Source organism: Salvelinus namaycush, chromosome 28 (genome assembly GCF_016432855.1).
Source record: "Salvelinus namaycush isolate Seneca chromosome 28, SaNama_1.0, whole genome shotgun sequence".
Taxonomy (NCBI): Eukaryota; Metazoa; Chordata; class Actinopteri; order Salmoniformes; family Salmonidae; genus Salvelinus; species Salvelinus namaycush.
The window spans coordinates 8,685,609-8,700,345 of record NC_052334.1 but is presented as its reverse complement, the minus strand read 5'-3'; the positions used below and the strand labels follow the sequence as shown (position 1 = coordinate 8,700,345).

The 14,737-nt window shown below is 48.4% G+C and overlaps 1 protein-coding gene across 1 annotated transcript in view; it reads right to left on the bottom strand.

Moving 5' to 3' along the window:
• Window positions 1-320: 320 nt before the first annotated feature.
• Window positions 321-14,737, bottom strand: part of LOC120023023 (ribosomal protein S6 kinase alpha-5-like) — a 69,196-nt gene continuing 54,779 nt past the window's right edge. Inside the window, exons 12-17 of the mRNA XM_038966974.1 lie at window positions 13,596-13,689; window positions 9,594-9,764; window positions 9,148-9,339; window positions 7,319-7,478; window positions 1,560-1,726; window positions 321-1,301 (exon numbers count right to left, since the gene is read on the bottom strand). Of these exons, the coding sequence (XP_038822902.1) occupies window positions 321-1,301; window positions 1,560-1,726; window positions 7,319-7,478; window positions 9,148-9,339; window positions 9,594-9,764; window positions 13,596-13,689 (1,765 nt within the window). The remainder of the gene's footprint in view (window positions 1,302-1,559; window positions 1,727-7,318; window positions 7,479-9,147; window positions 9,340-9,593; window positions 9,765-13,595; window positions 13,690-14,737) is intronic.

Below are 14,737 nucleotides of genomic sequence, written 5' to 3'. Positions count from 1 at the left end.
ACTGTGTGTCTATTGCTAGTGATGATTGAGAGGTGGGTCCTGTTCCTGCTGCATGCTCAGCCTGGATGCGTGCATGCACTTGTGGACCATGCATGTGGCTGATTGTGAGCGATTGACTGCGAGCTGCCATGGAGGGAGAGAGAGAGATCTACATGCTGTCCATCTGAGTCTCTCTCTCTCTCAGTCTCTTTCTCTCTCAGTCTCTTTCTCTCTGTCTCTCTCTCAGTCTCTCTCTCTCAGTCTCTCTCTCTCAGTCTCTCTCTCTCAGTCTCTCTCTCTCAGTCTCTCTCTCTCAGTCTCTCTCTCTCAGTCTCTCTCTCTCAGTCTGAGAAGTAGAAGGCTGGAGGCGGCGAGCGTTCCGGAGCGGGGTCGTTGTCTGAGCCCATGGAGAGGGGTGTGGTGACAGGGGTGGTGGTGGAGCTGATGGAAGGTTGGGGTGGAGGGTCGGCGACGTCGTCTCCCCCAGTCTTCTCCTGGTGAGACAGGGTGGAGGAGGAGTGGGTGTCCTGGTGGGACAGGGTGGAGGAGGAGTGGGTGTCCTGGTGGGACAGGGTGGAGGAGGAGTGGGTGTCCTGGTGGGACAGGGTGGAGGAGGCGTGGGTGTCCTGGTGGGACAGGGTGGAGGAGGAGTGGGTGTCCTGGTGAGACAGGGTGGAGGAGGAGTGGGTGTCCTGGTGAGACAGGGTGGAGGAGGAGTGGGTGTCCTGGTGAGACAGGGTGGAGGAGGAGTGGGTGTCCTGTTGGGACAGGGTGGAGGAGGAGTGGGTGTCCTGGTGAGACAGGGTGGAGGAGGAGTGGGTGTCCTGGTGGGACAGGGAGGAGGAGGAGTGGGTGTCCTGGTGGGACAGGGTGGAGGAGGAGTGGGTGTCCTGGTGAGACAGGGTGGAGGAGGAGTGGGTGTCCTGGTGAGACAGGGTGGAGGAGGAGTGGGTGTCCTGGTGGGACAGGGAGGAGGAGGAGTGGGTGTCCTGGTGGGACAGGGAGGAGGAGGAGAAGAGGGTGTCCTGGTGAGACTGGGAGAAGGAAAAGGAGGAGTGGGTGTTGTGGTGAGACAAGGTGGAGGAGGAGGAGGAAGAGGTGGAGAAGGAGGAGCGGGTGTCCTGGTGCGACTGGGAGGAGGAGGAGGAGGAGCGGGTGTCCGGGTGGGACTGAGAGGAGGAGGAAGAGGAGCGGGTGCTCTCTCCGGAGCTGCTCCTGGTCTCGGTGCTGGTGCTGGTCTTCTTCAACTTCCTCCTCTTGGCCAGCGGGGCCTTGTCCACCGTCTGCAGACGGAAACCCTCCCGCTTACACTTGTTGAACGCCTGGAGAAGCAGAGCACAACAAACACATTCACATGAACAACAGTAACCTACAACACAATAAACATTCACTAAAAATACTCAAATAAAAACATGTATGGATCTTTACCCACCCTCACCATCCCCTTTGGAAGAGCTGATGAGAGCAACTGAATAGGGGATATTTGATATTCTCAAACTCTTCCTGCAGCATCCTCTAATGCAAACCTGGCCCTCCCTCTCACCATGCCACGCTCTCCTGAATGAATGAATCAAGCTCACATTGAAGGTAGCCTTGACGTAAGTGTGTACAGACACGGTGGTGGAGGAACCCAGGATGTCAGGTGTCATCAGAGGGTTGGAGGAGAGCTGGCTGTCGTCTTGGAGCCAGGCGTTGTACCTCAGACCACACATCTTGATCCGCTTGTCAGGGTCCACAGTCAGCAGCTCTATAGGTACCACACAAACGTTGTAGATTAGAAACACAATTAGTCACTCCAACCCCAGTTATTACTAACCTGATTCGGCTTATCAACCAGCTAATTATAACAATCAGGTGTGCTAGATCAGGGTTAGAATGAAAACCTACAGGACAGTAGCTCTCCAGGAACAGGGTTGGAGAGCCTTGGAGCAGAAAGAACCTGTGGTGAACATGACAGACTGAACCTGTGGTGAACATGACAGACTGAACCTGTGGTGAACATGACAGACAGAACCTGTGGTGAACATGACAGACAGAACCTGTGGTGAACATGACAGACTGAACCTGTGGTGAACATGACAGACTGAACCTGTGGTGAACATGACAGACAGAACCTGTGGTGAACATGACAGACAGAACCTGTGGTGAACATGACAGACAGAACCGGTGGTGAACATGACAGACAGAACCTGTGGTGAACATGACAGACAGAACCTGTGGTGAACATGACAGACAGAACCTGTGGTGAACATGACAGACAGAACCTGTGGTGAACATGACAGACAGAACCTGTGGTGAACATGACAGACTGAACCTGTGGTGAACATGACAGACTGAACCTGACAGACTGAACCTGTGGTGAACATGACAGACTGAACCTGTGGTGAACATGACAGACAGAACCGGTGGTGAACATGACAGACAGAACCGGTGGTGAACATGACAGACAGAACCGGTGGTGAACATGACAGACAGAACCTGTGGTGAACATGACAGACAGAACCTGTGGTGAACATGACAGACAGAACATGTGGTGAACATGACAGACAGAACCTGTGGTGAACATGACAGACAGAACCTGTGGTGAACATGACAGACAGAACCTGTGGTGAACATGACAGACAGAACCTGTGGTGAACATGACAGACAGAACCTGTGGTGAACATGACAGACAGAACCTGTGGTGAACATGACAGACAGAACCTGTGGTGAACATGACAGACAGAACCTGTGGTGAACATGACAGACAGAACCTGTGGTGAACATGACAGACAGAACCTGTGGTGAACATGACAGACAGAACCTGTGGTGAACATGACAGACAGAACCTGTGGTGAACATGACAGACTGAACCTGTGGTGAACATGACAGACTGAACCTGTGGTGAACATGACAGACAGAACCGGTGGTGAACATGACAGACAGAACCGGTGGTGAACATGACAGACAGAACCGGTGGTGAACATGACAGACAGAACCTGTGGTGAACATGACAGACAGAACCTGTGGTGAACATGACAGACAGAACCTGTGGTGAACATGACAGACAGAACCTGTGGTGAACATGACAGACAGAACCTGTGGTGAACATGACAGACAGAACCTGTGGTGAACATGACAGACAGAACCTGTGGTGAACATGACAGACAGAACCTGTGGTGAACATGACAGACAGAACCTGTGGTGAACATGACAGACTGAACCTGACAGACTGAACCTGTGGTGAACATGACAGACAGAACCTGTGGTGAACATGACAGACAGAACCTGTGGTGAACATGACAGACAGAACCTGTGGTGAACATGACAGACAGAACCTGTGGTGAACATGACAGACAGAACCTGTGGTGAACATGACAGACAGAACATGTGGTGAACATGACAGACAGAACCTGTGGTGAACATGACAGACAGAACCTGTGGTGAACATGACAGACAGAACCTGTGGTGAACATGACAGACAGAACCTGTGGTGAACATGACAGACAGAACCTGTGGTGAACATGACAGACTGAACCTGTGGTGACATGACAGACTGAACCTGACAGACTAGAACCGGTGGTGAACATGACAGACAGAACCGGTGGTGAACATGACAGACAGAACCGGTGGTGAACATGACAGACAGAACCTGTGGTGAACATGACAGACAGAACCTGTGGTGAACATGACAGACAGAACCTGTGGTGAACATGACAGACAGAACCTGTGGTGAACATGACAGACAGAACCTGTGGTGAACATGACAGACAGAACCTGTGGTGAACATGACAGACAGAACCTGTGGTGAACATGACAGACAGAACCTGTGGTGAACATGACAGACAGAACCTGTGGTGAACATGACAGACTGAACCTGACAGACATGAACCTGTGGTGAACATGACAGACAGAACCTGTGGTGAACATGACAGACAGAACCTGTGGTGAACATGACAGACAGAACCTGTGGTGAACATGACAGACAGAACCTGTGGTGAACATGACAGACAGAACCTGTGGTGAACATGACAGACAGAACCTGTGGTGAACATGACAGACAGAACCTGTGGTGAACATGACAGACAGAACCTGTGGTGAACATGACAGACAGAACCTGTGGTGAACATGACAGACAGAACCTGTGGTGAACATGACAGACTGAACCTGTGGTGAACATGACAGACTGAACCTGACAGACTGAACCTGTGGTGAACATGACAGACTGAACCTGTGGTGAACATGACAGACAGAACCTGTGGTGAACATGACAGACAGAACCTGTGGTGAACATGACAGACAGAACCTGTGGTGAACATGACAGACTGAACCTGTGGTGAACATGACAGACTGAACCTGACAGACTGAACCTGTGGTGAACATGACAGACTGAACCTGTGGTGAACATGACAGACAGAACCTGTGGTGAACATGACAGACAGAACCTGTGGTGAACATGACAGACAGAACCTGTGGTGAACATGACAGACAGAACCTGTGGTGAACATGACAGACAGAACCTGTGGTGAACATGACAGACAGAACCTGTGGTGAACATGACCAGAACCTGTGGTGAACAGACACCTGTGGTGAACAGAACATGACATGACAGACAGAACCTGTGGTGAACATGACAGACAGAACCTGTGGTGAACATGACAGACAGAACCTGTGGTGAACATGACAGACAGAACCTGTGGTGAACATGACAGACAGAACCTGTGGTGAACATGACAGACAGAACCTGTGGTGAACATGACAGACAGAACCTGTGGTGAACATGACAGACAGAACCTGTGGTGAACATGACAGACAGAACCTGTGGTGAACATGACAGACAGAACCTGTGGTGAACATGACAGACAGAACCGGTGGTGAACATGACAGACAGAACCTGTGGTGAACATGACAGACAGAACCTGTGGTGAACATGACAGACAGAACCTGTGGTGAACATGACAGACAGAACCTGTGGTGAACATGACAGACAGAACATGTGGTGAACATGACAGACAGAACCTGTGGTGAACATGACAGACAGAACCTGTGGTGAACATGACAGACAGAACCTGTGGTGAACATGACAGACAGAACCTGTGGTGAACATGACAGACAGAACCTGTGGTGAACATGACAGACAGAACCTGTGGTGAACATGACAGACAGAACCTGTGGTGAACATGACAGACTGAACCTGACAGACTGAACCTGTGGTGAACATGACAGACTGAACCTGTGGTGAACATGACAGACAGAACCTGTGGTGAACATGACAGACAGAACCTGTGGTGAACATGACAGACAGAACCTGTGGTGAACATGACAGACAGAACCTGTGGTGAACATGACAGACAGAACCTGTGGTGAACATGACAGACAGAACCTGTGGTGAACATGACAGACAGAACCTGTGGTGAACATGACAGACAGAACCTGTGGTGAACATGACAGACTGAACCTGTGGTGAACATGACAGACAGAACCTGTGGTGAACATGACAGACAGAACCTGTGGTGAACATGACAGACAGAACCTGTGGTGAACATGACAGACAGAACCTGTGGTGAACATTACAGACTGAACCTGTGGTGAACATGACAGACAGAACCTGTGGTGAACATGACAGACAGAACCTGTGGTGAACATGACAGACTGAACCTGTGGTGAACATGACAGACAGAACCTGTGGTGAACATGACAGACAGAACCTGTGGTGAACATGACAGACAGAACCTGTGGTGAACATGACAGACAGAACCTGTGGTGAACATTACAGACAGAACCTGTGGTGAACACTGAGCAGCATCACCTGCACACTAGAAGATCCACAACTCCTACCAGACAACACCAAATCAAAACTAATACATCAACTCAATCAATAATGCTGTCATTCAAAACTTTGACCAAACTAGGGGTGAAACACAAGAAAAACAAACGTTTAACTGGTCGGACATGCAGAATAATTATTTTAGTTATTCAGTAAGTTGAACCATTGAAGCAAGGTGCAACCTTCACCTTGTAGCAAAGCATGCCTGAAGTTCATATCAAAAGCCCTGATCAGGGTCAACTCGAATTGAAAGGCTAGGAAGCATGACTTTTTACTCAACAATGTAACAACACAGTGTGGTCAAAGACTTAGTAACTTATTTGTTGTCACAATCTGGTTACCTATAAGTACAAACATAGTTATGTTTTTGGGTTATTACATATTTATTTACTTATTTCCGGATATCTTTGAAACTACCCTCAATGTCATATGGATGATCTGTTAGCATACGAACTCGGTAGCTTGCTGAAGCTGGCTAACGTTAGCAGTTAGCCATGCTAGCATGTAATTACATTCCGGACAAAGTGTTGGCGGCGGCGAGCTACAAACCACCAATCACAGGAAGTGTGACGTAAACAAGAAGCAGAAGCAGTGCGGCCATACAGCATTTCTTCCCGTGGGCTTAAAACGAAAGAGAAAATCATACCTGCTCTAATTGTGTAGTACCTCGTCTGTTGTCCTTTTTGTTTTGTCAACTTTTCGGCATGTTCTCTGTTAAGTAGGCTACGGGAGTTTTGTAACTTTTTCCACCTTGGCTTAGTGCTAGCGCGCTAGCTGACGAACATCTGGAATCGATCTATTTGGGATTTTCCCTTCACCATCGGCCGGTGAAGCGCCCGCCTCCCCCTGGCTTTGGTAGCTAACCCAGCCTGCAAGCTTTTATCATCGGATGGGCCCCAGCCATCAACCTGTAAGACTGCTCTAATATTATTTGATAACTGGTTAGATGGTGTTATGTATTTACAAAACTTTGGTTTACTTTAATGTAGCTTTAAGTTAGGTGTTGATAGCAACTAGTTGTCTCATGTAGTGCTAATTAAACCTTAGCAGGCTAGTAGGGCTAACGTTTGCAGGCTAGTTGGCTAGAAACCTTGAAAGTTAATTTGTAACAATAACTTCATAAAGTATTTCCTTGTAAGTTGGCTGAAACTGTAATTGAAATCAGTAGTCATGCAAACGATTTGGTTTAGGTTGAAGTTATACATTTGAAGTTATTTCTGTTGTTTACTTTATAGGGAACAGGCTGGCTTGCCTCCATATTACATCACCTCATTCTCTGACATGACTTCATCATTCTTCTTCATTCTTCGTCATTTTGATCGCTTTTAAGTAATAACTCGAAAAATAGAGAAGTGAGGAGTAACTTTGCATTGAGACTTATCAATAACTTCCACTTTAATAAATAGCTTCTCCTTTAATAAATAGCTTCTACTTTTCAATTTTCTCAATTATTGAATTGGAATTTCAGTTAGTTCCTGAATTGACCGACTTCAATTGGAATTGACCCCCTGATGTTCCATATCCCAGGCTCACCTTGTATGAGGTCTTTGGCCTGCTGTGAGACACTCTGCCAAGCCTCTCCCTCGAAGGAGAAGTCTCCCTGTTTAATCTTCTTCATGATCTCTTCAGCACTGGTGCGGGCCAGACTCTTCCCCTGACACTGGAACGGCACCTGACCCGACAGCATGGTGTACTGAAATATAATAATAATAAATATATGATCCAATATAATAATACATATTATGTTCCGTAATCCTACATGTAGCCTATATGTTGATATTGTGTATACTATGGTATGCATGTTCTCCATGCATGTGTACACATCTTTAAACCGTTAGCTTAGTAAATAATGTACCAGGTGTACTCTCACCTGATCTAAGCCTGATTGAGGTTGGCCTTGACTCTAATGCCTCATTAAGCAAACAACATTTTTCCAGTGCCTGTTTGTCTCTGTGGCTCTGTGACATGTGTGCGTGTCCGCTCCTCGGCTCACTATGCTTCCAGGGTACTCTGCCGTACAGAGCCTGGCCTGTCAGGAAGCATCACATCACGGCTCTGTACACACATTCAGCCTAGCCAGCACACTACTATACTGTACCCCCAGGGGGCGACGCAAAGAGAGAAGAGAAAAGAGAGAGAGTCTGCACACTCGAGAGGCCAAGTGGAGAAATCACTCTTCTTCCCTCCCCCTCTCTTCCTCAAGCTCAGTCTGATGAATAAGAACAACAACATCTGCTGAGGGAAATGAAACCCTTCTCAAATTCATAGACAGCGCTTTAAATGTAACCACCGACAGTCCATGACATCCGAGAGATTATCTAGCCATCTTTAGACGCTACACATAGTTTACATTAAGAAAACCTCATGTTTTGGGTTGTGATAAAAATGGACAATTGAAATGAGCATTGAAAAGCTTCCCAAACGGCAGACTGTAGCCGAGGCCATTAACCCAGTCCACTCTGAGTAGGCCTGCAGCGGGAGGGCAGAGTGCCCGGCGTAGCGCTTCATTTACTGGTGAATATTAAAGGGTTTCAGTACAGAACAGAGCAGAACAGAGCAGAGCACCACAGGATAACAGAAGAGAAGCATGTTAACTGTACTGAATAAGACAGATGGGTATCAGACAGGCCCTAACCACATAACACAATGCCACAGCATGCAGAGAACACCAGAACAGCGCCACATGTGAATGGCCTGGTCACACACAATGTTGACACACAACTGCTGAATCAAGCTGGAATTTCTGTAGCTGATTCGAAGCGTCAATGAAATGCCAGATCTACGAGAAGTGCAGCTAATTGGTATAAAGCAGGAGTGTCGAGCTCATTTTGACCACGGGCTGCATTGTCTTCACCTAGCTCCAGCAGCCGCACTGAAAATGTTTTAGATTTTCTTGCTATCAAAATGTGCAAAAAACAGACCTCTGTCCAATTTTCGATGCTCCCTGACTGTCTAGCTTTCATTTTGGTGTTTTTTAGCGAGCTGGAAAGTGAAGAGACTGTATAAAATGTAAGTACATTATTATTTCTACAGTTTCAATTTGGTTGTAGTATTTGAAATATAGATTGAGGTAGTTTTCTCCCCCCAAGAAAATATTTATAAAAAATGTATTTATTTATATTTTACTCAAACCACCTGCGGCCGGATTAAATAAACTTGAGTTTGACACGTTAGAGGCCAAATGCTTATTTGGGACTGAGCAGCTCTCTCTCTCTCCCTGGGTGAAACTCGGTTCCCTTGGTTCCCCAACCTCCTTCTCAAAACGCATTGGAGGAGAAGTTCTGAGTGAAGGACCTTCTCCTTCAATGCATTTGAAGGGCATATGTATTCACTCCTCCGTACCCCCTCGGACCTCCACTCACCAGGATGACCCCCAGGCTCCAGAGGTCACATGACTCGTCGTAGCCGTCGTATTTGAGGATCTCCGGCGCGGCGTAGGCCAGGGTGAAACACGGCGTCTTCAGCAGCTGGTTGTCTGGAGGCTTCAGCCGGGCAAAACCAAAGTCTATGATCTTTATCTCAGCGTTCTCACTCTCATCTGTGAACAGCAGGTTCTGAAAGACGGGTTTCAAGAGAGAAACATGTTTGTGTTATTTCTACTCTGTCTAAATGTATCACTGCCATTTAGTAATGGCACATAGGTGGCCTTTTCTAGCCTTGTGACAGGGAAGGATGAGAATAAAACACTTCTGAGATGTCAGTATCAGATCCACTTGCCCAAGTATTTGGTACTGTAATTTGATGTATTGATCACACACACACACACACACACACACACACACACACACACGGAGTGCTTCAGTAGTACCTCTGGTTTGAGGTCTCTGTGTACCACTCCTACATCGTGCATGTGGCTGACGGCTGACACCAGTCTCCTCATGATGCGGCTGGCCTCCGTCTCACTGAAGTGCTGCTTCCTCCGGATCCTCTCCAGCAGCTCTCCACCACGCAGCAGCTCCAACACCAGGTACGTATGCAGCTAGAGAGAGACAGAAAGATGGACTTACTCCTAGTGTCTCCAGAGAGAAGCATTACAGTGTACAGTACAATATAATGAGTCATGTTTACTATGTATTAATAGTTCATATGCGCATGGAAATATTCCTATAGATTTTGTAATTATATGTAATTATTTTGTAATTATATTAGATTTGTAATGAAATCATATGCTTTACTGAGTTAATATGATCCGTCCTGCTCGGAGTGCTCTGAGCCAAGGATGTAGTTATACAAGAGCTGAAATAGTTTAGGAAATTCTAACAGTAGAAACCCTGAATCTACATTTACATATTCCTAACAACAATCCAGCTCTTACAGACTGAGAGATGAGGAACAGAGGGGTGAGGAGCGGAGGGGGAGCGGAGGGGGAGGGGGGTGAGGAGCGGAGGGGTGGAGGGGGGGTGGGGTGAGGAGCGGAGGGGTGGAGGGGGGGTGGGGTGAGGAGCGGAGGGGTGGAGGGGGGGTGGGGTGAGGAGCGGAGGGGGGCGGAGGGGGGTGGGGTGAGGGGCGGAGGGGGGGGTGGGGTGAGGAGCGGAGGGGGCGGAGGGGGGGTGGGGTGAGGAGCGGAGGGTGGGGTGAGGAGGGGGGGGTGATGTGAAGTGCACACTTTGTGAAGGGTGGAAAATCGGGAGGCAGATTGGGAGAGGGGGGAGTTGAAAGGCGCAGCGAGGGGGCTTTGCTTTGATCTAGGTCAAAGCCCTCACTCTGCCTGCATCCCAAATGGCACCCAATTCCCTTTTATAGTGTACTTCTTTCGCACAGGGCCCATAGGGCTATGGTCTAAAGTAGTGCACTATAAAGGGAATAGGGTGCCATTTGAGTCGCAGACCTCTCTGAGGTACCAGTACAGTAACAATCCAGCAGAGCTCATCAGAGCTACTGGTGCTCCTAGGCCTGAAGTGCCCCAGCTAATGAACCCCAGAAATATCAGCCACACACACACACACACACACACACACACACACACACACACACACACACACACACACACACATGAACACACACACACACGCATACACACTTGTTTGACCCAATTTGGATCAAGTAGTTTTTTTTTTGTTCACTAAACTCAAGGCCCACATACAGAAATATGTTCCATGTGGGTTTGATGAATCTATACCTATAGTGGATGTACCTGTATGTGGTTCAGGAGCTGTACTGTACTGAGACAAATACAACCTGAAATATGAGGGGGATAGTATAGTGTTTATTATAGGACAATAGGAAGGAGAGAACAGAGGGAGAATGGGAGAATCTCCCTCTGTTCTCTCCTTCCGGGACATTCTCCCTCTGTTCTCTCCTTCCGGGACATTCTCCCTCTGTTCTCTCCTTCCGGGACAATGTCCCAGGAGGAGAGAACAGAGGGAGAATGTCCCAGGAGGAGAGAACAGAGGGAGAATGTCCCAGGAGGAGAGAACAGAGGGAGAATGTCCCGGAAGGAGAGAACAGAGGGATAATGTCCCAGGAGGAGAGAACAGAGGGAGAATGTCCCAGGAGGAGAGAACAGAGGGATAATGTCCCAGAAGGAGAGAACAGAAGGATAATGTCCCAGGAGGAGAGAACAGAAGGACAATGTCCCAGGAGGAGAGAACAGAGGGAGAATGTCCCGGAAGAAGAGAACAGATGGAGAATGTCCCGGAAGGAGAGAACAGAGGGAGAATGTCCCGGAAGAAGATAACAGAGGGAGAATGTCCCAGGAGGAGAGAACAGAGGGAGAATGTCCCAGGAGGAGAGAACAGAGGGATAATGTCCCAGGAGGAGAGAACAGAAGGATAATGTCCCAGCAGGAGAGAACAGAGGGATAATGTCCCAGGAGGAGAGAACAGAGGGATAATGTCCCAGGGGAAGAGAACAGAAGGATAATGTCCCAGGAGGAGAGAACAGAAGGAGAATGTCCCAGGAGGAGAGAACAGAGGGATAATGTCCCAGGAGGAGAGAACAGAAGGATAATGTCCCATGAGGAGAGAACAGAAGGATAATGTCCCAGGAGGAGAGAACAGAGGGATAATGTCCCAGCAGGAGAGAACAGAGGGATAATGTCCCAGGAGGAGAGAACAGAGGGATAATGTCCCAGGGGAAGAGAACAGAAGGATAATGTCCCAGGAGGAGAGAACAGAAGGAGAATGTCCCAGGAGGAGAGAACAGAGGGATAATGTCCCAGGAGGAGAGAACAGAAGGATAATGTCCCATGAGGAGAGAACAGAAGGATAACGTCCCAGGAGGAGAGAACAGAGGGATAATGTCCCGGAAGAAGAGAACAGAGGGTGAATGTCCCAGGAGGAGAGAACAGACGGATAATGTCCCATGAGGAGAGAACAGAAGGATAATGTCCCAGCAGGAGAGAACAGAGGGAGAATGTCCCATGAGGAGAGAACAGAGGGAGAATGTCCCGGAAGCAGAGAACAGAGGGAGAATGTCCCGGAAGCAGAGAACAGAGGGAGAATGTCCCAGGAGGAGAGAACAGAGGGATAATGTCCCAGGAGGAGAGAACAGAAGGATAATGTCCCAGGAGGAGAGAACAGAAGGATAATGTCCCATGAGGAGAGAACAGAGGGAGAATGTCCCATGAGGAGAGAACAGAAGGATAATGTCCCAGGAGGAGAGAACAGAAGGATAATGTCCCAGCAGGAGAGAACAGAGGGAGAATGTCCCATGAGGAGAGAACAGAAGGATAATGTTCCAGCAGCAGAGAACAGAGGGAGAATGTCCCATGAGGAGAGAACAGAGGGAGAATGTCCCGGGAGGAGAGAACAGAGGGATAATGTCCCAGGAGGAGAGAACAGAGGGATAATGTCCCAGGAGGAGAGAACAGAAGGATAATGTCCCAGGAGGAGAGAACAGAAGGATAATGTCCCAGCAGGAGAGAACAGAAGGATAATGTCCCAGCAGGAGAACAGAGGGAGAATGTCCCATGAGGAGAGAACAGAAGGATAATGTCCCAGGAGGAGAGAACAGAAGGACAATGTCCCATGAGGAGAGAACAGAGGGATAATGTCCCAGAAGGAGAGAACAGAAGGATAATGTCCCAGAAGGAGAGAACAGAAGGATAATGTCCCAGGAGGAGAGAACAGAAGGATAATGTCCCAGCAGGAGAGAACAGAAGGATAATGTCCCAGAAGGAGAGAACAGAAGGAGAATGTCCCAGGAGGAGAGAACAGAAGGATATTGTCCCAGAAGGAGATAACAGAAGGATAATGTCCCCGGAGGAGAGAACAGAAGGATAATGTCCCAGAAGGAGAGAACAGAAGGATAATGTCCCAGAAGGAGAGAACAGAAGGAGAATGTCCCAGAAGGAGAGAACAGAAGGATAATGTCCCAGCAGGAGAGAACAGAAGGATAATGTCCCAGGAGGAGAGAACAGAAGGATAATGTCCCAGGAGGAGAGAACAGAAGGAGAATGTCCCAGAGGAATCTAGCTTCCAAATTCTTCTGCTCTGTTCTATCAGTGACTTAATTAGGCTGCCTGTCTGACGTTAGTCTTGTCTCCATCACGTCAGATAGTGACTATTTCTGAAGATGGGCTTTTACTGGCAATGCTTGGGATACCAGGTCTCTCTTGTAAAATAGATTTTATCACAATGAGAAGAACCTGTATAAATAAAAGTGAAATGAAAATATGTGGTTGTTTTGCTTACTTCAGCTGAATCCAATGAGCGTCTGCTAAATGACTCAAATGTCATGTTTTCACTGAGTGGATAGCATGATGCACTTATGTCTAACCAGAACAGCAAACAGAACAGGTGTTTCTTGCAAAAGATATGTTATCTAAATAAGACCAACCAGTATAAATATTGAGGTTAAAAATCCTTACCTGGTCATGGTAAATCTCGTGAGTCTTGATGATGTTGGGATGGCCGTCACAGAGCTTCAGAGCTGTGATCTCTTTCTGTGTCTGAGCCTCCATCCTAGAGGGGAGAGACAGGACACAGAGTCATCCCTGAACAGAAAGGAGCCTCCATCCTAGAGGGGAGAGACAGGACACAGAGTCATCCCTGAACAGAAAGGAGCCTCCATCCTAGAGGGGAGAGACAGGACACAGAGTCATCCCTGAACAGAAAGGAGCCTCCATCCTAGAGGGGAGAGACAGAACACAGAGTCATCCCAGAACAGAAAGGAGCCTCCATCCTAGAGGGGAGAGACAGGACACAGAGTCATCCCTGAACAGAAAGGAGCCTCCATCCTAGAGAGGAGAGACAGAACACAGAGTCATCCCAGAACAGAAAGGAGCCTCCATCCTAGAGGGGAGAGACAGGACACAGAGTCATCCCTGAACAGAAAGGAGCCTCCATCCTAGAGGGGGAGAGACAGAACACAGAGTCATCCCTGAACAGAAAGGAGCCTCCATCCTAGAGGGGGAGAGACAGAACACAGAGTCAGCCCTGAACAGAAAAGGAGCCTCCATCCTAGAGGGGAGAGACAGAACACAGAGTCATCCCAGAACAGAAAGGAGCCTCCATCCTAGAGGGGAGAGACAGAACACAGAGTCAGCCCTGAACAGAAAGGAGCCTCCATCCTAGAGGGGAGAGACAGAACACAGAGTCATCCCAGAACAGAAAGGAGCCTCCATCCTAGAGGGGAGAGACAGAACACAGAGTCAGCCCTGAACAGAAAGGAGCCTCCATCCTAGAGGGGAGAGACAGAACACAGAGTCAGCCCTGAACAGAAAGGAGCCTCCATCCTAGAGGGGAGAGACAGAACACAGAGTCAGCCCTGAACAGAAAGGAGCCTCCATCCTAGAGGGGAGAGACAGAACACAGAGTCATCCCAGAACAGAAAGGAGCCTCCATCCTAGAGGGGAGAGACAGAACACAGAGTCATCCCTGAACAGAAAGGAGCCTCCATCCTAGAGGGGAGAGACAGGACACAGAGTCATCCCTGAACCAGAAGGAGCCTCCATCCTAGAGGGGAGAGACAGAACACAGAGTCATCCCTGAACAGAAAGGAGCCTCCATC